Genomic DNA, 26964 nt, shown 5'->3' with positions numbered 1-26964 from the left:
GTGGTGAGCGGCCCTAGCGGAGACGAGGCGAACGGGGGCGAAGTTGCCGTGTCTGGGGATCTGCTCGACACAAACTTGTATGATGACATCCAGCTAAAAGGTGCCTTCATTCTGTATAAATATTGTGATTTGCGGAAGCGCATTGTATTCACATAAAAAAAGTAATTTCATTATGTTGCATCTTTAACTGTCCGTTTTCATACTGTGGATTTTCTCATCTATAAACATCTGACTTATCATTTCAGCAAAGTTGAGGTTGATTTTGATGTTCACTACGACACTTCTACCAGATGATGTCATCCTAGTATCCATGCATAAGATTCAGCACATGGTGCAGCTTTTTTTGAAGCCAATATACAGTACAAGTACAAATTTAGACTGTCCTTATCCATGTCTGACATGTCTGGCATGACCAATATTCAAAAAGCAAATGAGACTCTCAGGTCCTTGTTTCTATGGGTATTCTGTCAAGAAGACTTGACCATAGGCTACATAACCTTTATTTATGTATCACAAAATCACAAATTTGCCCCAAAGAGCTTTACAATCTGCACAACTCCCTCTGTCAATAGATCCTATTAAAATAGGGGCGAACACTCCAACACCTTTAACGGAAAGAAATATAGTTATGCAACAGCTGTTAAAGAGTAGCTAGACAGAATGACAGTAAAAATACAATATTGAGGAACAAAATGACAATATTAATGCAAACATACAAGCTATAATTAGAGCTGCAGTTGTCACTGTCACAAAACTCCACTATTCATGTGAAGCTCAGTTTTGAAAAATGTTATTAATTTTCAGGATGATTTACTGTTTACCAATTCCTTCTTCTGTTCCATTTGCTAAAAACAGATGCATGTGCTCCTCTCCCAAAGGTGTTACACAAATATACATAGCCTACAAACAGTTCACTGCTTGAAAATATATATATTTGTGATTTAGAAATGATAGCAGTAGAGAAATGTTAAATTAATTTAGACAAAAGGTTAATTTAGCCCTAGTTAATCCACATTTAGAGGTAAATCCAAGTATGTATTTTGTAGACAATTCATTATATTGCAAATCCATGTGTTCTACACAGAACAAGTTTACATTAGTAGTCATTACAAAAAAGTTATTAGTAAACATAAATTAAAAAAATCCTATGAAAAATCGAGGAAGGGATGAAGTGACCCTGCCCGGAGGAAGCCCGGGGCCCCCGTCTGGAGCCAGGCCCAGATGGAGGGCTCGTCAGCGAGCATCTGGTGGCCAGGTTTGCCACGGAGCCCGGCCGGGCACAGCCCGAAAAAGCTACGTGGCGGACATCTGCTCACAGCCCCCGGCTGAGCGCCGCTACGTTGGAGTTTAACCCGGTGATGGGCCGAGGAGTCGCCTCCCTACGCCTGCGGGTTGTGGGGGGGGGGAAAAACTCTGACTGTTGTTTGTGCATATGCACCAAACAAGAGTTCAGAGTATTCGGCCTTCTTGGAGACCTTGAGTGGAGTCCTGCATGGGGCTCCAGTCGGGGACTCCCATAGTTCTGCTGGGGGACTTCAACGCGCACGTGGGTAATGATGGAGACACATGGAGAGGCGTGATTGGGAGGAACGGCCTCCCTGATCTAAACCAGAGTGGTTGTTTGTTGTTGGACTTCTGTGCTAGTCATGGATTGTCTATAACTGAACACCATGTTCGAACATAGGGATGCTCATAAGTGTACTTGGTACCCAGAGCACCCTAGGCCAAAGGTCAATGATCGATTTTATAATCGTTTCATCTGATCTGAGGCCATATGTTTTGGACACTCGGGTGAAGAGGGGGCTGAGCTGTCAACCGATCACCATCTGGTGGTGAGTTGGGTCAGTGGGTGGGGGGAAGACTCTGGACAGACCTGGTAAGCCCAAACGGGTAGTGCGGGTAAATTGGGAACGTCTGGAGGAGGCCCCTGTCCGACAGACTTTCAACTCACACCTCCGGCGGAGCTTTTCGTGCATCCCTGTGGAGGCTGGGGGCATTGAACCCGAGTGTACAATGTTCAAAGTTTCCATTGCTGAAGCTGCGGTGAGGAGCTGTGGTCTTAGGGTCTTAGGTGCCTCAAGGGGCGGTAACCCACGAACACCGTGGTGGACACCGGTGGTCAGGAAGCCGTCCGACTGAAGAAGGAGTCTTTCCGGATATGTTATCCCAGACGACTCCCGGAGGCAGTTGCAAGGTACCGAAGGGCCCAAAGGGCTGCAGCCTCTGCCGTGAAAGAGGCAAAGCAGCGTGTGTGGGAGAAGTTCGGAGAAGACATGGAGAAGGACTTTCGGTCGGCACCAAGGTACTTCTGAAAACCGTTCGCCACCTCAGGAGGGGGGAGCGGGTGAACCATCCAAGCTGTGTACAGTAAGGATGGGGACGCTGTTGACCTCAACTGAGGAGGTAATAGGCGGTGGAAGGAGCACTTTGAGGAACTCCTAAATCCGACTAATCGCCCTCTATGGTAGAGGCAGAGCTGGAGGATGAGGGGGGATTGGCATCAATTTCCCTGGTGGAGGTTGCTGAGGTAGTTAAACAACTCCACAGTGGCAAAGCCCCAGGAATTGATGAGATCCGTCCAGAAATGCTTAAAGCTCTGGGTGTGGAGGGGTTGTCTTGGTTGACACGCCTCTTCAACATTGCGTAGAAGTCTGGGACGGTGCCTAAGGAGTGGCAGACCGGGGTGGTGGTTCCCCTTTTTAAAAAGGGGGACCAGAGGGTGTGTGCCAATTACAGGGGTATCACACTTCTCAGCCTCCCCGGTAAAGTCTACTCCAAGGTGCTGGAAAGGAGGGTTCGGTCGATAGTCAAATCTCAGGTTGAAGAGGAACAATGCGGATTCCGTCCTGGTCGTGGAACAACGGACCAGATCTTTACTCTCGCAAGGATCCTGGAGGGAGCCTGGGAGTATGCCCAACCAGTCTACATGTGTTTTGTGGATCTGGAGAGGCGTATGACCGGGTGCCCCGGGGAGATACTGTGGGAGGTGCTGCAGGAGTACGGGTGAGGGGTCCCTTCTCAGGGCCATCCAATCTCTGTACGACCAAAGCGAGAGCTGTGTCCGGGTTCTCGGCAGTAAGTCGGACTCGTTTCAGGTGAGAGTTGGCCTCCGCCAGGGCTGCGCTTTGTCACCAATCCTGTTTGTAGTATTTATGGACAGGATATCGAGGCGTAGTCGGGGTGGAGAGGGGTTGCAGTTTGGTGGGCTGGGGATCTCATCGCTGCTTTTTGCAGATGATGTGGTCCTGATGGCATCATCGGCCTGTGACCTTCAGCACTCACTGGATCGGTTCGCAGCCGAGTGTGAAGCGGCTGGGATGAGGGATCAGCACCTCTAAATCGGAGGCCATGGTTCTCAGCAGGAAACCGATGGAGTGCCTTCTCCAGGTAGGGAATGAGTCCTTACCCCAAGTGAAGGAGTTCAAGTACCTTGGGGTCTTGTTCGCGAGTGAGGGGACAATGGAGCGGGAGATTGGTCGGAGAATCGGCACAGCAGGTGCGGTATTACATTCAATTTATCGCACCGTTGTGACGAAAAGAGAGCTGAGCCAGAAGGCAAAGCTCTCAATCTACCGGTCAGTTTTTGTTCCTACCCTCACCTATGGTCATGAAGGCTGGGTCATGACCGAAAGAACAAGATCCAGGGTACAAGCGGCCGAAATGGGTTTCCTCAGGAGGGTAGCTGGCGTCTCCCTTAGAGATAGGGTGAGAAGCTCAGTTATCCGTGAGGAGCTCGGAGTAGAGCCGCTGCTCCTTTGCGTCGAAAGGAGCCAGTTGAGGTGGTTCGGGCATCTGGTAAGGATGCCCCCTGGGCGCCTCCCTAGGGAGGTGTTCCAGGCACGTCCAGCTGGGAGGAGGCCTCGGGGGAGACCCAGGACTAGGTGGAGGGATTATATCTCTAACCTGGCCTGGGAACGCCTCGGGATCCCTCAGTCGGAGCTGGTTAATGTGGCCCGGGAAAGGGAAGTTTGGGGTCCCCTGCTGGAGCTGCTACCCCCGCGACCCGACCCCGGATAGATGGATGGATGGATGGATGGATAAATTAAAAAAAAATTCTGGAGTCATGTTGTCTTAAATATGCATGTTAAGTTAAACATGCAAAGACATAGTATGTTAAAATAAGCTACTTATCTCTACTTAAGAAATAAACTTAGCACAAAAAGTAAGGAAATTTGTGTTTGGTAGATTACTTCTCTGTGGTAACAATGCTTTTTGGTAATAACTCTTATACCGTTGGAAGACTGTTTAGTTCCCTTTCAAATGGTTCCCCATTTGTAAGGAACATGCATTTGTGGGATGAGCAGCAGCACTGAGTATGTGGGTTGTGCCCATGAAAAATATATACAATATATACAAATATTCTCGGCCAATGCCAGCAACAGCTTATTCTGCCATTGACTCGTTTGGTGTTTGGTGGATTGGATGATTGAAGTTTGAAGAAACAAGACATATTGGCAATTTAACAATTTATTCGTATATAGCGTGTGGAAGAACCATACACAGCCACAACAGTCTGGCACCTCCTCCTCATGCAGGTCACCAGCCTGGTCACACACTGCTGTGGGATGGCATCCCATTCTTCAACCAGCATTTGTCGCAAGTCAGTCAATGTGGTTGTGTTGGTCACTATGGCACAAACAGCACGCCCAAGCTGATCCCTAAGTGTTCAATGGGGTTGAGGTCAAGACTGCTGGCAGGCCATTCCATCCTCTCCACTTCCACATTCTGGAGGTAGTCTCTGATAAACCCCGCCCTGTGGGGTTCGAGCGTTGTCATCTTGGAGGATAGAGTTCGGTCCCAGACTGTGGAGATATGGGATTGCCACTAGTTGCAGAATCTCATCTCCATATCTCTCTGCATTGAGATTGCCTCCAATGATGTCAAGCCTCGTTTTTCCAGTGAGGGAGATGCCGCCCCACACATCACACTGCCTCCACCAAAAGGTGTTACTCTATCGGTGCAGCAATCAGCATAGCGTTCTCCACACTTTGACCCTACAATCCAACTGCTGTAGGCAGAATCATCCAATCCACCAAACACCAAACGAGTCAGTGGCAGAATAAGCTGTTTGGCATTGGCAGAGAAGATTTGGAAACATTTTCATGGGCGCAACCCACATACTCAGCGCTGCTGCTCATCCCACAAATGCATGTTTCTTACAAATGGGGCACCATTTGAAAGGTAACCAAACAGGCTTTCCAACGGTATAAGATTTATTGCCAAAAAGCATTGTTACCACAGAGAAATAATCTACCAAACACAAATTTCCTTAGTTTTTGTTGTAAGTTTATATAACTATTGTTTTTACTTTATGACAGCCTGATTTTATGCACAAAGTAATCCATATATTTGCACTGTATCAGATAGATAATTCATACACAGGTAACATATACATTTTTCAATGTATTGTACTTTATGGCAAATTTCATTCAACAAAAAGAGTTACTATTTACCAATCTGTGTTTACCTTACTTACATGCTACTGCCCAGACCCCATCAGTCCCCACCCGGGTCTCAGTCATGGTGCAACAATAAATGTAGATAAAATGAACACTAAATCAACCATACAAAACTAAAACCCAGATAACATAAATGCAGACCCAAAACATGAACAGAACATTATTAAAAAAGACTTGAACTAGGACAGAAGCCATTCTAAACATATATTTTTTTGAGCCTTTGCACCACTTCAGGTAGAACAGTTCAAATGACCCCGCCCCTCCCATACAGAAACTTAAAGGTGCTGACACACCAACCCAATTATCGGCCGTCGGACAGTTTGTCGAGGTCAGTGACTCGAGTCTGTTTGGTGTGTTCCGTGCTGTCGTCAGTCGGATGAGCCGTCAGCTTTAATTTGGGCCGATTTGACTTGTTGAATCGGCCAGTGGGCAGTTGGACTCAATGACCAATCTGATTGGTGGAGTGCTAGCTCTTGACTAGCGAATCAGTGCACTTATGTTAAAACGCTTACCGGAAATGACGAGCGGGATGAGCGTGATGAACGCCTCTCAAAATCCGATGAAAATCTTTCAAACTGACCTTTGTCAATCAAAAAAACAGACAGATTCAGCAACTGTATGGCCTATTTCTCACTTCAAATGTTTTCAGAAACACGTTTCAGTGAACTATTTTAGTATTCCGAATGAACAGCCATTATGGTCGGCTTTGAAAATTAGCCGCCTGCTATTATGGAGATGTGTTACGTCTCGCGCACATGTTGAACGTACGCCAGTGTTGGGAAGGACACTTTCAAGTTCGTCACAGAGTACAGAATTCATGCCCAAAAATGTAATTTGTAACGTATTCCGTTACGTTACTCAATCTGAGTAACGTATTCTGAATACTTGGATTACTTCCACATTGAATTGCATTTTAAGTAGGAATGCGGCCATTACATACAGCTTACTAAACAGGCCTATTCTGGTGTGCTCTTCTGTTCCTGGCTGAATGTGTACCTAAACAAGCAGATAGATTTTTGTATTTGTAGTCCCGGACTGCATACTACAAAAATCTAACCGCAGTCTAAGCTACCATGAGCTAATTTTAGCTAACGTTAGCTAACATGTCAAACGGGGCTAGTCTTTCAACGGCTCTGGGGCTAGTAAATCAGCATGTAGGAGAATGTAAAGTCGCACATCAACTATAAAATAGCAAGGTGACCAGTAAAACTACAGCAGACGACTACCCTTGGCTAAAAGAAGCTTACTTTAAGATGCTTCTTCAGGTTGGAGGTGAAGGAATTTGGATGCTGAAAGGAAGTTGGTTGCTGGCAAGCAGAAGTTGCACTGCAGTGCACAGTTATGTTTCGTTCTCCCTTCTCTTTCTTTAATGTGAAATGCTGTTTGAATTTCCAAGATAGAAACGCATTCCTGCCCTGGCTCTGTTGTGCCAGTTCCGGCTCCATCTTTACCTCTATCAGTGATCACGCAAATAGATAATTTTTTCGTTTTCATATTGGGGCTTCTGGGAAATGCATGGAGTTGCGAGAGTGAATAAACCCGTGAAACAGAGAAGTATCGTCATGTAATCCATTGATTTCAACAATGTAACTGTATTCTAAATACCAACTATTTAAATTGTAACTGTAACGGAATACAGTTACTCATAATTTGTATTCTGAATACGTAACGGCGGTACATGTATTCCGTTATTCCCCAACACTGACGTACGCTCAAGTCGGCGTCGCTTCGGTGTGTTCCGAGGCACTTTTTGGACCGACGGGAGCCGAATGATCAGTCCGACGGCCTTTTCTGCCGATGGACGTCCGCGGGGTTGATGTATCAGAGCCTTAACATCCTAGTTATCTCTGCTTAATAAGATCTGTGCACTGCACACATCCGCTGATTATTACAAACAACTAATGTGATTTAGTAATGAATATGTTTTTTAACAAAACATGACCAAATAAGTAGTGACCACTAAAATGTTTAATTACAACTAAATCTGAGTTTACAGTGTAGCTATGGACCAAATATTCGTCATTTATTTAAGGTGTCCACCAGTTTATAAAAAATGTATTGTTTTGTATAATTTTCTACAGCTTATTTGTATTATAGGGTTATGTCTTTATGTGTGCAAAGAGCCTGATGCTATATTTACCATATTTAATCTAATCACCTATTATCCAAGTGCAGCACAGGACAGTGGCCTGTCTGTGTTCAGTTTAAATCTCCTGATGGCCGACGGCCGACGGGAATTTTGCTCGAGCAAATTTCAATAGCGTGATGCACCAGTCAAATAGTAATTTCATCTTTAACGTTGTTTGATAGAAACATATTTATGCTAAGAAATAAAGATTTCATTGCCTTAGTAATAAAATGTTTTAAAATGTTAATCACATAACCAACTGTGTGTGTTTGTGTGTGTGTGTGTGTGTGTGTGTGTGTGTGTGTGTGTGTGTGTGTGTGTGTGTGTGTGTGTGTGTGTTTCAGATTTAAACTGTACCGCCCCTTGACCAGATTTGTGGTGAGTTATTGGTGAGTTATTGATTTATTGATCTATTTCCTGCACTTTCAAAATATCCATCTTTTACCGGTATTGGAGACATGGTGGTCTGTGATGGTTCCATCACATAGCTTTAAGTCCTTCCATATTCCTTGTATATAAACCAATTCTAAACATGTTGCATGAGCAGCCTAATCATCTATTAAGGATTACCATGGCAGTTGTTTCCTCTATCATACAAATGTTTTTTTTGTTTGTTCCTAAATTCATAATGATGTTATGTTAATTATGCTTTTCAGCATAATTAATGTTAATTAGCAGATCATTTAGTACAGATTTTGTTTTTGTAAGTTGTGTTATTGTGCTATCATAAGCATTAAGATTGTATGTGTGCAGAGGTTAATGTGTTTATAAAATTAAATTGCACATAATGATAAACTGTGCTATAGTAGACAAGTGCTGTCCAATTAAGTCTAATAAAACAGTTAGGTAAAGCATGTCTTGTAGAACATTGTAATAAGTAAAATCAGTAGCTATATAAGGATTGATAAATCTATTAAGAGAGGGGGTTTACTGCATACATTTGTGTCTTCTGCTGACGCTTCTCCTCTCATTCAACATTGCCCACCAGTCTAAACAGCCATTTTAGATTTGATGGCTACATTTTACACAAACAGAAATGCTGTGCATGGACAGAGGGCAAAGAAGACACAAGGAACTGAGGGCAATTATGATGTAGTACTCGGTATACCCTCTTGCACTTACACTGGATAGCCCTGTATTTTAAATGCTGTGGTTCAAAAAAGCATGACGCCTGTGAGGCAGTAGAAAATGGGGGAGGGGTAAGGCACACCAGTGAGAGAGTGGAGAGATGAGAGAACGAGAGGAGGAAGGAGAGGCACGGCCGGAGCATCATTTGCAATGGTTGAGGAAAGCACAGGGTAAGGGGATTGGTTGAGGGAGTGTGTAGCGTCACTGCCACTGTGGGGGAGCTCTGAGGATGCTCTGCTGAACTGGGAGGGAATACGTTCGCTGTGAGTTTTGCATTGAGAGCTCAGCCATTATCAGCTGTACACTGGGAGAGGGACTCCTCTGCAGAATACATTTTCACACCCGGTGCTTGTTGACTCTTCTTCTCTCTCAGCTGCAGCCATGAATTATTTGCGTCGGCGTCTGTCGGACAGCACATTCATCTCCAACCTGCCCAATGGCTACATGACAGACCTCCAGAGGCCTGACAATGCTCAGCCTCCGCCACCTGGCTCCACCACCCCTGCCAAGTCTCCTACAACTGGGTCTACACCTCCAGCCACTTCCCCGGCTCCAGAGAGGAAACCCCAGCCATCTCAGTCCAGCGGAGCAGGCTTCTTTAGCTCCATCACCAACGCTGTTAAACAGACAGCTGCCTCAGCAGGGCTGGTGGAGCAGACCCAAGTCACGACACCTAAGAAGTTCAAGATTCTCTTGGTAATTGATGAACCACAACAGGAGTGGTAAGACAATATGTTGCTCTACTCAGTCATATAGTTAATCTTAAACTATTTATTGGCTGTGTATTCTTTGTGTGCTCATCCTTAATGCCAATTTTGTTCCTCATAATTTCTCTGAATGTAGTAGTGAGGTAAGGGTTAAAGAACCACTGAACCAACATATGTGTCATGTGACCCTGCAGATGTGAATGGGAAATGCTGCTGTTGTTTGATGATACAGCATGCTAGTGTTACGATAATACAAAGAGGCAGCCAATACTTAAGCAAATACGGTCCATTGATTCCCCAGCAGTAATGATATTACACCAAGCTAGATGACTTTTACTGTCCTCTATTTTGTCTGTGTTGTGAGATGTGTTTTTCTGTGGCAGAAATTAGGTTTGATCAACTAAAATCATTGATAGTATTGTCATGTAATGTGGCTTTTTGTGATTGTTAGAAAAAAGATGTTCCACAGGTTGTGTAGAATTGGGAAATGTATATTATTTCTCTGGAAGGAGTCTAAATACTGCAGTGCTTTCCCTCCGTCAATAGGGTTTCCCCCCTGCTCACTGATAGGAGATCACATGACATGCCCTGCACTATGCATGGTGCACATTAGCCAATCAATCAAGCTGTCTGCTGTAGATAGGTAAGTCAGAAAAATTAAATAGCATCATCTGCATGGCTATAGTTGTCTGGGAAAAAGGACCATTGTGTCATTAATGTTAAGAGTGGGCTCACATTAGGCATTTAAGACCGTCAGTCCTAGGGGATCTTACTGAGCGGTAGCTCAAAACAGGCATCTTTGTCAGTCAACTGTGGTAAGGAATTAAAGTGATCTAAATGAGTATGTACACAGATTTAGAGGAAACTTATTTTGACTAAAATCTGGTAAAAAAATCTGGTAATTCTATCACCACACGATCAACACTTGTTTACACAGCGAATATTTTCCACAGCAATGTGTGTGCTCGAGCTGTGCAGCTGGATACTACAGTGGACTTTCACACTGGATGCTATGCTGACTTTGTGGACTTTTTGGGCTTTCCTGATGTAAATAAAATCAGAATTAAATCTACTTCCCCCTCCCTTTAAGCATTGGACGACATCACAATACACACTCATTCATCACTCATCTTCAACCGCCTATCCGGGGTTGGGTTTCAGGGGGTAGGAGCACCAGCATGGGACCCCAAACTTCCCTTCCTGAGCCACATTACCGACTTCTATCATCACAATAGTTGATAGTTAGATCTGATTTGTTACTAATTGAGTTCTGAAAATTGCCTACAGTAAACAGTAAGGCTATTTTCACAGAGCAAGGAAAAAGATCAGATTAGATAACCTTAACATTTGGGAACAATATCTACAGTGTATGTGTGTCATGTTGAATACATGGGTGTCACATCAAGGTTAAAATGTTGTCTGCATCTGATGGCCACGGTGGCGGGATATCATTTTACACTGATTAAGATACAGCTGAATTTAATTGCCCTTAAAACATACTAAATCACACAAATATTAGGATATCGGCCTGGCTAATTCAGGTGGCCTTGCAGTGTCCACAATCCTGTTTGTGTGTGCGACTAGCCATTTATATAACAGAACCGTTGATCTATTTTAATAAGATCCGACCCCCGTCAGCGGGATGGATGCCAACCTTATGCGTTCACTTGTTCCACATTTATTGTGAGTAGAAAGGAAGCTGCTTTTTAAGAAATAAGGATTCCAGTCTGATGTGCCAACACTGCTCTTCAGTTCTGGCAGAGGAACACAATATAATACATTTATTCATCAAAGGTCATTTAAATTGAGAATATTGAGTAGGTTGAGCTGTGAGATAATGAGATAAGTGAGATAATTTCACACTCCATTGTTCTCACTGTCGGCATTTAACAACATCTGATATGAAGTAGTGCCTCTGTATTTGATAAAAATGTTAAGTGATTTCCTGCTCTGAAATGTTTTCTTGCCTTATGCAGCTTATTCAATATAATGTGATTTGTTCATGAGCTCCGCAGACTAGCATTGCTACTAACAGTTTCTTGCTTCATATATCTAGTACACATCCACTTGGGAGAATCAGCTAAAATACTCTATTCAAGAGGCTTCCTCTGTCTGAGTGCTGCATCTATTTTTCATGGCTGCTCAATATCACTGAGTGGGGAGTTGGACATGTTTTTTTATTAGGTTTAGTTTGTTTTGGTTGCTTTTAAGCAACCCATCATTCAGTGGTTGTAAGACACTATGACGGTGTTCTGTAGATTATAGGTGTTTATGTAGAGACACTTTTTGAAATTGTGATTGAAACACTACATTCAGCTCTGACAGAGGAAGGAAGAAAACCATAAAAAATATAGCTGTTGGCAAGCTATAGGAAGATGAAATGTGTCTTTATTTCCATCCAGGTTTTGCTGAGTACCTAATATTCTCTGTAATGTTGGCACACCTTGAGCCTGACGGCCTGTTTATGTGCTGTATCTCATTGTGTGACGTCTGTTTTAAGACTTTTTTCTGCCCGCCGCTGCAAATGAAAGTAAAGAAAGAGTACTGGTGGCCCCAAGATATACAGAATTAAATCACAAAAGAGTCCTTCAGACAAATTGCATCTGGTAGAAGACTCAGCCATCAACATTTATTTTGTGTGTGTGTGTGTGTGTGTGTGTGTGTGTGTGTGTGTGTGTGTGTGTGTGTGTGTGTGTGTGTGTGTGTTTGTACAAATACTGTTTTTCTAACATCACGGTAACATACCACAATGTCAAAGTACTTTGTTACCATGACATTATTTGTAAAAGATAAAATTGGTGTATTCCAAGTGTTGTAGAGAAAAAACATTACTTAGATTAGGTAAAATTATATAAAATAGAAAATTATATAAAATGTATACAAAGTGTTTGCAAATGGACACCTATCCAGCAACAAATGAGGATTATTTTAGTGTCTGGGATGGTTTTTTTATTACACATCTCATTCGTACCATAGGCAGTTACTGAGAGCTTGGCAATTAGTAAAAACATAACATTTCACAGAGGCCTGTAAATGCAAAAGGTCCTGCAATTTTAAAACCAGCCAGAAACACATTAGGGCATTAGTATGGATACATATTTGAATAAGGAATTTTTTGTGTAACAGGTGGTGTTAAGCAGAATAATTAACTGTAGGATAAAACGTGTGCTGAAAAAGTCACAGTGATCGCCAGGGTCACAGCACATAGAGACACAGAAGCCTTCCTTCATTCAGCCAGCATTTTTACTTGTTAGATGACACTGCCAGTCACCCAGAGAGGTCTGTTTGATGCCAGGAATACTGTGCTATAAATTGCTCTTATGACAGGAGGAGCAGATGTTCCACTGTCTTACTTATCAGACTAATGGCCGACATGTACTGCTTCCTTATTCTCCCCATAATGTCGCTCAATTTAAAGTAGAGAGGCTTAGATTCCTTTTATTTAGTCACTTTGTGTTAAAAAGTACAAAAATACATAGGGGACTGTATTAAACTGGAATGTTTTGTACTGAGCTTAACCTTATTCAAACATTACCCACATGTGAGAGTGAATGTTAAGCAGGCTAAGTGATGAGACATTAAAATGCAGCATGGACGAATGAAAAATTATTTTGCAGCAATATGTAATTTGGCAATTTGACAACCTGCAACCATTAATGAATTTGCTGTATTTGTCATTGTTTATAATTCAATTCAAGAGTACCCATATTGATTCTTACAAAGGAATGATCCAAGAAAACATCTTAGTGAGCAGAAAGCAGCCCGGAGACTAACTCCAGTTTTATGGCCGGTATGTTAGTCAAGGGCAATGGCAGAAGTATTCCTAATAAATAACAATTATGTCCTTTGTTTTTGGATTAAAAGCTAACACAAGGAGAACAGAAATGGCCTTGGTGTTAACCAGAGGAGCTGGTGACTGTGAGGGGACTGTCAAATACTAATGCATATTAATGCACTGTGCTGAAAGATCATGTTAAACGTGGTGCCGTCTTTGAGCGGGAGGCTTCCATGCTTAGTATACCGAGCTGAGCTAGGCTCTGCAGAGTGATATAGCATAGATTCAACTTAACACTATGGTCCCCCCCGCATAGCCATTCCCCATGCTGACAAAGATAAAAAAGAATAACAAAATACAATCAGAGGCTTTTTAATGTCTCATCTCGGTGTTTGTTTCGAGGAGTCGCATTTGGGAAACACTGTCTCAGTGTACAGTATGTATTGGCAAAGCACATTCATGACAGTACAGATTAGGCCTGATATAAGAGCAGTGAATCATGTTTTAATGCTTGTTTTCCTCTATAGTCAAATAGATCCCCATGCCCTAATTGGGAATGAATTATTCAGCTTTACCTCCTCGCTTGGCAGGGAGTGCAGGGTACATGAAAGCAGGGTGATACAAACTAAGAGGAAAAGGAAGTGAGAACTCCACAGCATGTCGCCTAAATATATCAACACAGCCATACCATGAATGGTGAACATTCTACAAATCCTATTTTGGATAGAGATGGTTTCATAATGTTCTGCATCACACCAATATAGCAGTGTTGCACTGCAGTAGATGCTAGTTTAAGTATGGGCTTTAATCTGTGGAAAAGAAACCAGAATGAAACCTGAAATGTAAGGGATGAGTTCTTTTTTGGGCCAACATTACTATTGATTTAGTTTTGTCTGTACTGTATCACCCCTAGTAGTATCTACTGCCAAAGCGTTTGTTGTCAGGCCCAGCCCCAGCCCATCAGTAACAGGAAAAAGCCAAATAAATCAAACACACTGTTAACACAACAATCGTTGCGGCTTTCATCTCCGTGTGGTGTCAGTATAGAGACACTGATCCATTTCAATCTTAAATCCCATGGCAAACGATTTCCACTTCACCAGTGATCCAGGGAAAAGAAGAATTAAAGGACCCACAGGTGTCATTTCTATTCAAGTCAGAAAAGCCAAAAAGTGCTGAATCACGAGTCATGAAAGGTGCAGCCATTTTCTGAAATTGTGTATTCAGTGTCTACAATACGAATGTTACCTCACTGCGTCGTCCTTGATTCACCCCATGTGGTACTGCTAGTGAAACCAGGCAGTAGGACATGCTCAATTGTGTCTGTGTGTATGCTGTGGAAGGCTTGCCTTTTAAAAATGATCCATCCATCCATCTTCATCCGCTTATCCGGGGTCGGGTCAGCGGGGTAGCAGCTCCAGCAGGGGGACCCCAAACTTCCCTTTCCCGGGCCACATTAACCAGCTCCGACTGGGGGATCCCGAGGCGTTCCCAGGCCAGGTTAGAGATATAATCCCTCCACCTAGTCCTGGGTCTCCCCGAGGCCTCCTCCCAGCTGGACGTGCCTGAACACCTCCCTAGGGAGGCGCCCAGGGGGCATCCTTACCAGATGCCCGAACCACCTCAACTGGCTCCTTTCGACGCAAAGGAGCAGCGGCTCTACTCCGAGCTCCTCACGGATAACTGAGCTTCTCACCCTATCTCTAAGGGAGACGCCAGCTACCCTCCTGAGGAAACCCATTTCGGCCGCTTGCACCCTGGATCTTGTTCTTTCGGTCATGACCCAGCCTTCATGACCATAGGTGAGGGTAGGAACAAAAACTGACCGGTAGATTGAGAGCTTTGCCTTCTGGCTCAGCTCTCTTTTCGTCACAACGGTGCGATAAATTGAATGTAATACCGCACCTGCTGTGCCGATTCTCCGACCAATCTCCCGCTCCATTGTCCCTCACTCGCGAACAAGACCCCAAGGTACTTGAACTCCTTCACTTGGGGTAAGGACTCATTCCCTACCTGGAGAAGGCACTCCATCGGTTTCCTGCTGAGAACCATGGCCTCCGATTTAGAGGTGCTGATCCTCATCCCAGCCGCTTCACACTCGGCTGCGAACCGATCCAGTGAGTGCTGAAGGTCACAGGCCGATGATGCCATCAGGACCACATCATCTGCAAAAGCAGCGATGAGATCCCCAGCCCACCGAACTGCAACCCCTCTCCACCCCGACTACGCCTCGATATCCTGTCCATAAATACTACAAACAGGATTGGTGACAAAGCGTAGCCCTGGCGGAGGCCAACTCTCACCTGAAACGAGTCCGACTTACTGCCGAGAACCCGGACACAGCTCTCGCTTTGGTCGTACAGAGATTGGATGGCCCTGAGAAGGGACCCCTCACCCTGTACTCCCGCAGCACCTCCCACAGTATCTCCCGGGCACCCGGTCATACGCCTTCTCCAGATCCACAAAACACATGTAGACTGGTTAAGCATACTCCCAGGCTCCCTCCAGGATCCTTGCGAGAGTAAAGATCTGGTCCGTTGTTCCACGACCAGGACGGAATCCGCATTGTTCCTCTTCAACCTGAGATTCGACTATCGACCGAACCCTCCTTTCCAGCACCTTGAGTAGACTTTACCGGGGAGGCTGAGAAGTGTGATACCCTGTAATTGGCACACACCCTCTGGTCCCCCCTTTTTAAAAAGGGGAACCACCACCCCGGTCTGCCACTCCTTAGGCACCGTCCCCAGACTTCCACGCAATGTTGAAGAGGCGTGTCAACCAAGACAACCCCTCCACACCCAGAGCTTTAAGCATTTCTGGACGGATCTCATCAATTCCTGGGGCTTTGCCACTGTGGAGTTGTTTAACTACCTCAGCAACCTCCACCAGGGAAATTGATGCCAATCCCCTCATCCTCCAGCTCTGCCTCTACCATAGAGGGCGTATTAGTCGGATTTAGGAGTTCCTCAAAGTGCTCCTTCCACCGCCTCTATTACCTCCTCAGTTGAGGTCAACAGCGTCCCCATCCTTACTGTACACAGCTTGGATGGTTCCCCGCTCCCCTCCTGAGGTGGCGAACGGTTTTCCAGAAGTACCTTGGTGCCGACCGAAAGTCCTTCTCCATGTCTTCTCCGAACTTCTCCCACACACGCTGCTTTGCCTCTTTCACGGCAGAGGCTGCAGCCCTTCGGGCCCTTCGGTACCTTGCAACTGCCTCCGGAGTCGTCTGGGATAACATATCCCGGAAAGACTCCTTTCTTCAGTCGGACGGCTTCCTGACCACCGGTGTCCACCACGGTGTTCGTGGGTTACCGCCCCTTGAGGCACCTAAGACCCTAAGACCACAGCTCCTCACCGCAGCTTCAGCAATGGAAACTTTGAACATTGTCCACTCAGGTTCAATGCCCCCAGCCTCCACAGGGATGCACGAAAAAGCTCCGCCGGAGGTGTGAGTTGAAAGTCTGTCGGACAGGGGCCTCCTCCAGACGTTCCCACTTACCCGCACTACCCGTTTGGGCTTACCAGGTCTGTCCAGAGTCTTCCCCCCACCCCCTGACCCAACTCACCACCAGATGGTGATCGGTTGACAGCTCTGCCCCTCTCTTCACCCGAGTGTCCAAAACATATGGCCTCAGATCAGATGAAACGATTATAAAATCGATCATTGACCTTTGGCCTAGGGTGCTCTGGTACCAAGTACACTTATGAGCATCCCTATGTTCGAACATGGTGTTCGTTATAGACAATCCATGACTAGCACAGAAGTCCAACAACAAACAACCACTCTGGTTTAGATCAGGGAGGCCGTTCCTCCCAATCACGCCTCCATGTGTCTCCATCATTACCCACGTGCGCGCTGAAGTCCCCCCAGCAGAACTATGGAGTCCCCCGACTGGAGCCCCATGCAGGACTCCACTCAAGGTCTCCAAGAAGGCCGAATACTCTGAACTCTTGTTTGGTGCATATGCACAAACAACAGTCAGAGTTTTCCCCCCACAACCCGCAGGCGTAGGGAGGCGACCCTCTCGTCCACCGGGTTAAACTCCAACGTAGCGGCGCTCAGCCGGGGGCTTGTGAGTATCCCCACACCCGCCCGGCGCCTCACACCCTGGGCAACTCCGGAGAAGAAAAGAGTCCAACCCCTATCCAGGAGTATGGTTCCAGAACCAAGACTGTGCGTAGAGGTAAGCCCCACCAGATCTAACCGGTAGCGCTCCACCTCCCGCACAAGTTCCGGCTCCTTCCCCCACAGAGAGGTGACATTCCACGTCCCCCAGAGCCAGCCTCTGCTGCCCGGGTCTGGTCCGTCGAGGCCCCTGACCTTCACTGCCACCCATGTGGCAGCGCACCCGACCCCCAGCGGTTCCTCCCACAGGTGGTGGGCCCATGGGATGGAGGGATGTCCGCCACGTAGCTTTTTTCGGGCTGTGCCCGACCGGGCTCCGTGGCAAACCCGGCCACCAGACGCCGCTGACGAGCCCTCCATCTGGGCCTGGCTCCAGACGGGGGCCCCGGGCTTCCTCCGGGCAGGGTCACTTCATCCCTTCCTCGATTTTTCATAGGATTTTTTGAACCATTCTTTGTCTGGCCCCTCACCTGAGACCACTTTGCCTTGGGAGACTCCTACCAGGAGCACAAAGCTCCAGACAACACAGCCCTCAGGTTCATAGGGACACACAAACCTCTCCACCACGATAAGGTGATGGTTCCCGGAGATGTAATGATGTAACCTGGAAAAGTGTTGTAATGTTTTATCGCTATCCTCGTCACCAGATTGAAGGGAATAAGTGTTAGAGAGGATGTGCATCAGTAGTTTGAAGAATGTGAAAGGGAACATTTGTCTACTCTGTGCCGTATACACTCAACCAAGTTGGATATGTTCAACTATAATTCATATTTAGGAGTCCTTATTCTGTTATTACATTAAAAGTTAAAACATTGTTTGTGTTTCTGTTTTAACTAGGGCAAAATTATTCCGGGGAAAGAAACTACATGGGGATTATGACATCAAAGTGGAGCAGGTACGTTTCACCAAGCCAGTGTTATCCATTTGAAGTACTTATGTAAAGAGAAGTTTAAGTACTCTGTCCTCATATGCTTCTCTTGTCATCGACTCCTTAGGCGGAATTCATTGAGATCAATGTTGTGGCTCATGCCAACAGGACTTGCAACGTTAACATGCAAGTTCTCAGAAATGGTACCAAGGTTATGAGGTGAGACACACACACACACACACACACACACACATACACACACACACAGGTTTGTGGCACTATCTTTGTGGGGACCCGTCATTGACATACATTCCCTAGCCCCTTACCCTAACCTTAACCATCACAACTAAATGTCTAACCTTAACCCTTACCCTCACCCTAACCATAACCTAATTGTATCCCTAATCCTACAACCAAGTCTTCTTACCCTCAAACAGCCCTTTAAAGTTGTGGGGTCCAGCATTTTGGCCCCACAAAGCTGTCGGGACCCCACAAGTATACTGGACTCCCGGTTTTTGGACCCCACGAATATAGTTAAACAAGCCCATACACACACACACACACACACACACACACACACACACACACACACACACACACACACACACACACACACACACATACATACATACATACACACACATATACACACACACACACAAGAAGATGATAAAGGATGGAAGATTTATCCACCAAAGTCATAAATTAGTATGGTTTTAATCAATAGGGATGTTGTGTATCCACCTACATTGCTGACAGATCAACCCTGATCACAGTTTATAATTGTTCTGGTCAGATTTTTGTCACATCTCTGCTCCAATTTTATTTTCTAGGTCATTCAAGCCAGACTTTGTCCTCATTCGTCAACATGCCTTCAGTATGACCCAGAATGAAGATTTCCGCAACCTGATCATTGGTCTGCAGTATGGAGGTGTCCAATGCATCAACTCACTCGAGTCCATCTACAACCTGTGTGACAAGCCATGGGCGGTAGGCACTTAACAGCAAGAGAGAGCTTTACTGTAAAGCAATGCAGCAGGGAAAGGGACAATAATAATGAGCTATTATCTATCTGCATTGCATCCTATTAGATAACTGTAATTTGCTCTGTGACATGATTTATAAAAACTTATATCTGATTTATTTACCTTTTTGTGTGTCCAGTTTGCTCAACTTATCAACACCCACAGGAAGCTTGGTTCGGAGAAGTTTCCTCTGATTGAACAGACCTTTTACCCAAACTACAAGGAGATGGTGAGAACCAACTTTCTACTGCATCCAAAGATCATTTCAGAAATTGTGTTTGACATGAAACAAAACATGGGTTGGTTATGATGAAGCAAACTATAAGGCAATCACTTTCTTACTTTTAGGTAAGCATGCCATCATTCCCTGTCGTTGTGAAGATTGGACATGCCCACTCTGGCATTGGAAAGGTATAGAGATTTCTCTTCTTGCAGTAATATGAAAGAATGCATCATTTTGTTTAGCTATTTGTCTATTTGTCTACTATTATGTTGTTGTCTGCAAGAGTCAATAACGTGCCAGATTTTTAAATCCTGGATATTTTGCTTGGTTCTGTCTCATGTATCTGTTTTTGTATACAGGTGAAGGTGGACAATCACAGTAAGTTCCAGGACATAGCCAGTGTTGTGGCTCTCACCCAGACGTACACCACCACAGAACCTCTCATCGACTCCAAGTACGATATAAGAATCCAGAAGATTGGCACTGACTACAAAGCCTACATGTAAGTATAATTACACGTTTGTTACATCAACTTTACAAATGAATGAGAAACAAAACTGTTGTTGTAATCTGTGGGCTACACACACTTCAGGAGAACGTCTATATCTGGTAACTGGAAGACTAATACTGGCTCAGCTATGCTCGAACAGGTGGCCATGACTGATAGGTGAGTGCTAAACAAGCATCCTACGCTCCAATAAAACAAACAAATGTTTCATTGTGATGTAGCAAATGATCTCAGTTTGAGAAAAGGTTAATTAGCTCTGCTACATGTGATTTCTTCGCAAGCAGCTACCGGTGTGTTATTTTATTTGTTGTTAATCAGTTGTGATAATCAGACCGTGGTGTCTCATTATGCTGCCATTGGTTTTGAGTCATGCCTTGATTGTTTTGTTTAGGTACAAGCTGTGGGTTGACACCTGCTCAGAGATTTTCGGGGGCCTGGATATTTGCGCAGTCAAAGCTATCCATGGGAAAGATGGCAGAGATTTCATCACAGAGGTAGGAGTCGAGGATAATCCTGTTTTAAGGGCTTACAATGACATTTCTGGTACATACTGAAATTGTTCCTCTGGGTCGAGTATTTCAGTACTAAAATAATGTGACATTTGTGTCGACATCCTCTTTCTCTCTCTGCTTATAACCATCCTCCATGTGGCACAGGTGGTGGGCTCCTCCATGCCCCTGGTCGGGGAGCACCAGGCCGAGGACAGGCAGCTCATCGCTGACATGGTGTTGGCAGCAATGAACCAGTCAGCAGAGAAGGAAGCTAATGCTCCCCAGAGACCCACTACCATACAGCCATCCCAGGTATAGAAACACACAGCCACAGGGTTTTAGAACCATGAGGCTTGTGTTTCAAGTTTTTTATTATCAGATACACAACAATTGCAGAAGAAAGATAGAAGAAGTCATTGTCACTGAATATCTTCCTCTAACAATGCTAATTAAATTTGTATAAAACAGAAAATCACAGGTAAAAAAACTAAATGAGAAATAGATAGAACAAAATTAAACAAGAAAAAGAGCAAAGTTGTGGAGGAGTCCGAGACACGGCAGCCATCCACATCCGGCGCATCTGTTAGTTTACTGTAGTTTCATTGTCAATCAAATGATCTCATTACAAGAAAACCATCACAGTTGTCGCTGGATGAGTAAGTTATTCATTTGTCTTTTCAGGGAGCTGGCCAGAAGGGAGAGATTGTTGGTGAACCCACTAAGAACGGTGCTGGGCACCCGCCTCAAGGTTGTCTGCAGTACATTCTCGACTGTAATGGCGTTGCAGTGGGTCCAAAACCAGTCCAGGCCAACTGAGTCACCCAGGAGAATAGTGGGGGAAGTCTAGATAACGACGACGAAACTTAGCTGAACACAAGCGCAGACCTGTGTGTGTGTGTGTGTGTGTGTGGATGCTAATAGCTAGAATCAGATCTGGGTGACATGAGCTTGGTACAGCTGAGTGCTGGTCTGGACTGTGTTTTTAACTCTATGCAGTGTCAAAATGTACTGTCTACTCGTTGACCTGTTGATTTGTGTGCTTGTATAGGTCACCTATGTTTCAGTAGCTGTGGTGTTTTCTTTGGGGCTGTTGTTGATGTAAAAAGCAGATTGTGCCTACACTGAGTTCAGTGCTGCTCTGTGCTATCCGTTTAACCCAGCTATGTATCTTTTGTTTGACCCCCTACCCCCTTTTCTGTTTTCTATTTTGGTGTGCACCTTTAAATATTGTTCAAACTGTGGACTATCGTGCAGTTTGAAGTTTGTGTAAAATTCAATATGTATACAGTATGTGAGTGTGTGTGTATGGATGTAGTGGTGATTATTTTTCATACGTATACTAATAGATATTTATTTTTGTTTTGCATGATTGATACAAAGTACGGCGCAGTCAGTTAATAATGTCTGATCAAGTGAGATGTTCATGTAACATCGCTGTTTTACCCAAGCTGTGTTCCCTATGATTCATGCATTGTGAATGTGTCATATACTGTAGAAATGCGTATTATAGAAGTTCTACAGGATACATGTATTCATTACCAAACATTCATTAACACAGTGTGCATACACGTACAATAGAGACATACAGTATGTGGCCTTTCTTATAGTTAATTTTTTCATCTATATTGTCACAATGTCACCATGGAGAAGTAAAAGAATTTAAGAATATTAATAGATGGACACATAATAAATGTATTAAAGATTTTATCATGTAGGATGTTGTGCAGGTGTCTGCACACACAACTTAAATATATTTATATAATTTTGAACCAAAGAATAAATGATTTACTTTTTAATCAGTCTTTGCACTCCAGTAACCCACAATGTAAATATCAGTAAGGGGACTGTTAAGACTGCAGTATGTCACATGGAGTGTATAATTTCACCAGAGAACAATGTTCTGAGACAATATTTATGTTTTCAAATATCCTGTAATTCACATGCCGGTGTGAGCTGATGCTGTATTCAAATTGTTGTTGTCTTTTTGCGTTTGGTTGTGTGGAGGCAGACATTACAGCTGATAATGAAAAGGTGTATAATGTATGATCTGCCATGTAATGACAGATATAATGCCTTCCCCTGTGACCCTCGCACTGAATATTGGCTATCATGGTGGTGTTGCCATGACAACAATGCAAGAGCTCTGAGGTTTTAGTGTGCTCGTGTTACTGCCATTCAAAGATTCAATACTCGTCCTGTGAGTTGATGGAAAGTGCGATATAGATCTTAGTTTTTTACTCAATAATTTAATATTTATTTATTTATATTTTATTTAATTTGAAATCAGATCTTAGGTATAGTCATCCACACACTGAATTGTTTCAAAACATTTTTACACAAATCACTTGGTTGTTGTCCAGTGGCTTTTGTGGAGGCCATTTCATATATCTAATACCCTAAATGGTGAAACAGCTAAAAAGCAACCAAATCAACTGTAAAAAGAAATCTGTACCGTTTTCCAAAAGTAAAAAAAAGTATGTTACTAGTATTAAATATGTTCAGCAAGCTCTGTGTGCAATTCTTTTGTAAGTTGTATAAAGTGCCATTGTATCTGTGAGCGTATATCCTTGTAAAAGCCATGCCTGAGGCTTTATGGGTGTGATGTTTTGTTTAATAGGAAATATGCCATGGCATTGATTTTTAAGGGAGGAACATGCAGAGGTACCCCAGCTGCATGGTAGACCTTGGTTCAGTGATCGTGATTGAATATTTGATAAATTATAACTGGACATGTTTATTTGCTCATTGTGTTGAGGTGAAACTTATATATTCAGACCTGCAGGACTGTAACTATTAAGGGCCATAGTAACTTGCTAAATATATGTACTTTTAAAACCGGTGTTGGACTGTTTAAAATCAAGTTCAGAATACATTATATTGTGGAAAAACGTCCTTTATGGATATTTCCTCTCTGTCACTGGCAATAAAGCTTCCTTTGCAATACATGTTTGGTGTGTGTCCTCATATGTGTGATGTTATGAGTAAAATTATTTCTTAAGAAAACCATTATGCTCAACAATGTTACAGGTTTTATCAAACATGCAATGAAGTGAGGAGGCCATACCACTCCAACAGTTCATATACACCACTGCACACACCCTATTGCTTACAATGCATGAAGCGATATCTGTATTGTGATAATGCATTCCCTCTGCTTTGTTTGTGCCTTTATTTTGTGGTGTCTGTCTCACACGTTAACAATGTGGGATTACTGTATTTGTGTCACATTAGTTAACAAATAAATCCATGAGAACATGCAAGACATATGAACTTACTAACGTCTCATTTTAAACATTCACTCATTATTTGGTCTTTTTTGGTAAGATGCCTGAATATCAATGTCTTGTGCTGAAATTAGAGGGCCCAGTGGAACCCCAAGGATTTCTTTCAGAAAGGCCTGCTCCATAGTTGACCTCTCATACAAAGTCCCGATTCTCTTGTCTTCCAGCAAATCCACACTGCCAGTGAAGATACAGTGAACGCTGAGACCATCTGCACTTTGAGGAAGTCTGTTCTCTGAATAAAGAAGCTTTATTTTCAACCTGGATGACTCCACAACTGCGAGTTTGCTTAGCTATACCGGAAATACTGACGTTATAGTACATATTAGGTATAGTATTAGGTTCTAGTATATATTAGGTATTTTGTCAATGACATGATATGAACCAAGCTGTAAGGTGGATGTCTATGTCTAAATCAGATGTATATCCACTCCAAGAATAACAAGTTTTGTGATTGCTTCACTGGAAATGTATTTCTTTAGTTGTACGCTGTCTGGTACTCACCTTCTGAACATGTAACCCTAAATTGTCGTTATAGTGATTATCATTAGTAAATACTGTGTACTAAATAGTGGTTGTAGTGGTTACTCTTGGGATTTAAAGTCCAATTTATGAAGTGAGATGAAGCAGCAAACTGTGTTCTGGCTCATAAAGTGCAGGAAATAAAATGTGATTCACTTTTCTTTCAAATATTGAATGTGTGACAGAAACATTGTATATTACATTTTGTAATTCCTGACACAGAATAGACATCAAGACAGTCATTACTCACCAACATGTATTAACCATTCAGGTTTATCATTCTCTTGATAATGCTTCTACCACATTGAACAATATCACAGAAAAATTGGATGAGTGCTTAGAGACTCCATCATGATTGCCTAGGTATACTGTAGCAGCCAACTGGTGACAGCATCACAAAGTCCCACCAGATCTTCATTTCAACTAAACGCTTCCTTCTACACCCGAGCTACATTCACTTAGAGAGCACAAGGAACCCACAGCATATGCATATATTATCAAGTTATCATACATGGTGTTTTAACACTGTTTCAGTGTTTTTGCGCCAACATTTGTTGATATGCAACACATGCAGTATGATCTGTGCTAGTTATTATTGATGTTATTAAGGGCAGTATTTTCATACAATGTGAAGACAATCTGAAACCTTCAAGATATCCCCTCCAGACTTGTTTTAAGACACACGTCTTGAACTCAGATTTCACAAAGAAACTTTCCTTCGTGTCAAACTCTGCACATACATCATTCTGCACAGTGGAGGTCAAACATCCACATGATGCTAACAATAAGCAAAACACATTTTTGAGTGGAGGGTGTATTCTTTAACATTTTAAACATTTAACCTGCACATAACCATAAGAATATGTTCAAAATTCTTTTGATAACCTCAACATTTCTAGTTTGCTCTTTTTACTGATATGATGCCTTGGTGTGCATCCTCTTGTTATTCATGACAGGAGAGACTGGTCACCAGCCACCAGCACTGGTACATCTTCTGCCAACAGATGATGCATTAGTAATTGCAATGGCTGCAGAAGCCCTGATGAGAGCATATGTTTTGCTGAGAAATCTGAGATACTGGAGCTAGATGACATAGCCGACTATCACATCTGTTATTTGTCTTAGAACAGCAAATTCATGTTGTTTGCTTTAACAAATATCAGCAAACATCTCCCACAGATCAAATATGTTCACCATTATGTACTGTATTTGTGAGGCTTCTAGATAGTGCTGATGTTTTTGCCCTCTCATACCAAGCACACTGACCTGTCTGGTGGTAGTAAAAGCCACCGAAGAACTCAGAGAAATGACACTGTGGGCCCTGAAGCTCCAGCTGAGGAGCTTCCGTCTAGACTCCTCCCAGCTGCCTGCCAAGCTGCTGCACAACATGAACAACTTGTGCTTGCTGGTGCACACTGCACTGACCATCTGCTGAAGAACACAGCCAAAGAGTAGCGCTTCCATCCCACAATGAAGGAGAATGAAAAAGTGCAGAGTGATAAACACAGGGATCACTGAATATCACCTGATTATCATTTCTAACATAACGCAACATGACATAACATAACAGTTCCTTTTTAATACTCACTACTTTTAGAGGTTTAACATGAAACAACACCAAACAAATATACACCATCAACATTGCTGCTTTAATAGTTAAATACTGTGGACAACCCAGTAGACATACAGAGCTTCTTGTTGCCATCTGGTGGTGGAGTTGAGGCACAAGAGGCCTTCATACAGTATCTATGTTATTATGGTTACATAATAAGCCAGTTGAGCTGCATGAGTGTGCCTTCACTATGTCACAGAATTGATGCAACCATTTAAATGACAATCACAACACATATGCTTTGTAAGCAATGGATCTTTTATCATAGAGGTGTAGGTTGCAGTTACAGCATCACACGTACACGTGCCTTCTAGTGTAGACCCATCCGAGAACAACACTCATATGAATATCAAATTGATGGGTTTTTATTGCCAGATAGAGTTGAAAGGTGATAACAGAGAAAGGCTAGTAGCCGTCTTGGTAGACAGGGCTCCTTTTATAGATTGGCGCACCATGTCTGGGGGTCGTCTCTGTCAAATCGCATGTATAAGGAAATTGTCTTTCTCTTCCCTTTGACTCTGCATTGCCTGAATGGATTTGCTTTTTATGCTCCAGTGGCGTGAAAGAAACAGCGGAGAGCAGAGTTCTTTCTGCCTGTGATGAGCAATTCACTCATACACTTATCCAGGAAATGAAATAACTTTTACATTCATAATTGTTAGTGGTGGAAAGTAACTAGATGGATTTACTTAAATACTGTACTTCAGTAAAGTTTTGAGGTAGGTTTACTGTTACTTTTTACTTCTACTCTACTACATTTCAGAGACAAATTTTGCACTTTTTACTCCACTACATTTATTTGACAGCTATGGTTACTTACTACTTTTAAAATTAAAATTGTACATTAAAAAATGTATATAAGCTTATAAATAAAATACATTGTTAAATATTAAACAAGGGGTTCTCAAACTTTTGGGCTTTTGGCAACAGCTTTTGCTGACAATACCTCTGTAGTTTACATAAATAGGCAGGACTTTTACTTGTAATGGGGTACAATCAGTTGCCCCTCTGGGTACAAATGAAGTTCTACTTGATTTTTACATTACTGTAGTGGTACTGTATTGGTTCCACCACTTATTAGGACTTATATGAAGAAGGCCAACACACATCA

General features: G+C 43.4%; 1 protein-coding gene across 1 annotated transcript; it reads left to right on the top strand.

Annotated features, from left to right (window-relative positions):
• Nucleotides 1–8976: 8976 nt before the first annotated feature.
• Nucleotides 8977–23325, top strand: syn2a (synapsin IIa). The gene is made up of 11 exons (XM_078255381.1): nt 8977–9437; nt 18161–18218; nt 18319–18410; nt 19025–19181; nt 19356–19445; nt 19565–19627; nt 19799–19941; nt 20032–20106; nt 20339–20441; nt 20604–20750; nt 21120–23325. The coding sequence occupies exons 1-11, from the start codon at nt 9097–9099 to the stop codon at nt 21252–21254; spliced, it is 1404 nt and encodes a 467-aa protein (XP_078111507.1). The 5' UTR covers nt 8977–9096; the 3' UTR covers nt 21255–23325.
• Nucleotides 23326–26964: the final 3639 nt, after the last annotated feature.

Source organism: Sander vitreus, chromosome 7, assembly GCF_031162955.1.
Source record: "Sander vitreus isolate 19-12246 chromosome 7, sanVit1, whole genome shotgun sequence".
NCBI classification, from domain to species: domain Eukaryota; kingdom Metazoa; phylum Chordata; class Actinopteri; order Perciformes; family Percidae; genus Sander; species Sander vitreus.
Note: the sequence above shows the minus strand (reverse complement) of the source record. Positions and strands in the feature narration are given on the sequence as shown.

Excerpts from the sequence above, each read along its gene's own strand:
- syn2a (XM_078255381.1), top strand. The coding sequence starts at position 9,097 with ATGAATTATTTGCGTCGGCGTCTGTCGGACAGCACATTCATCTCCAAC. Across the intron at positions 18,219-18,318 it reads ATGACATCAAAGTGGAGCAG|GCGGAATTCATTGAGATCAA; the intron begins GTACGTTTCACC and ends TCGACTCCTTAG. Across the intron at positions 20,107-20,338 it reads CAGGTGGCCATGACTGATAG|GTACAAGCTGTGGGTTGACA; the intron begins GTGAGTGCTAAA and ends TGTTTTGTTTAG.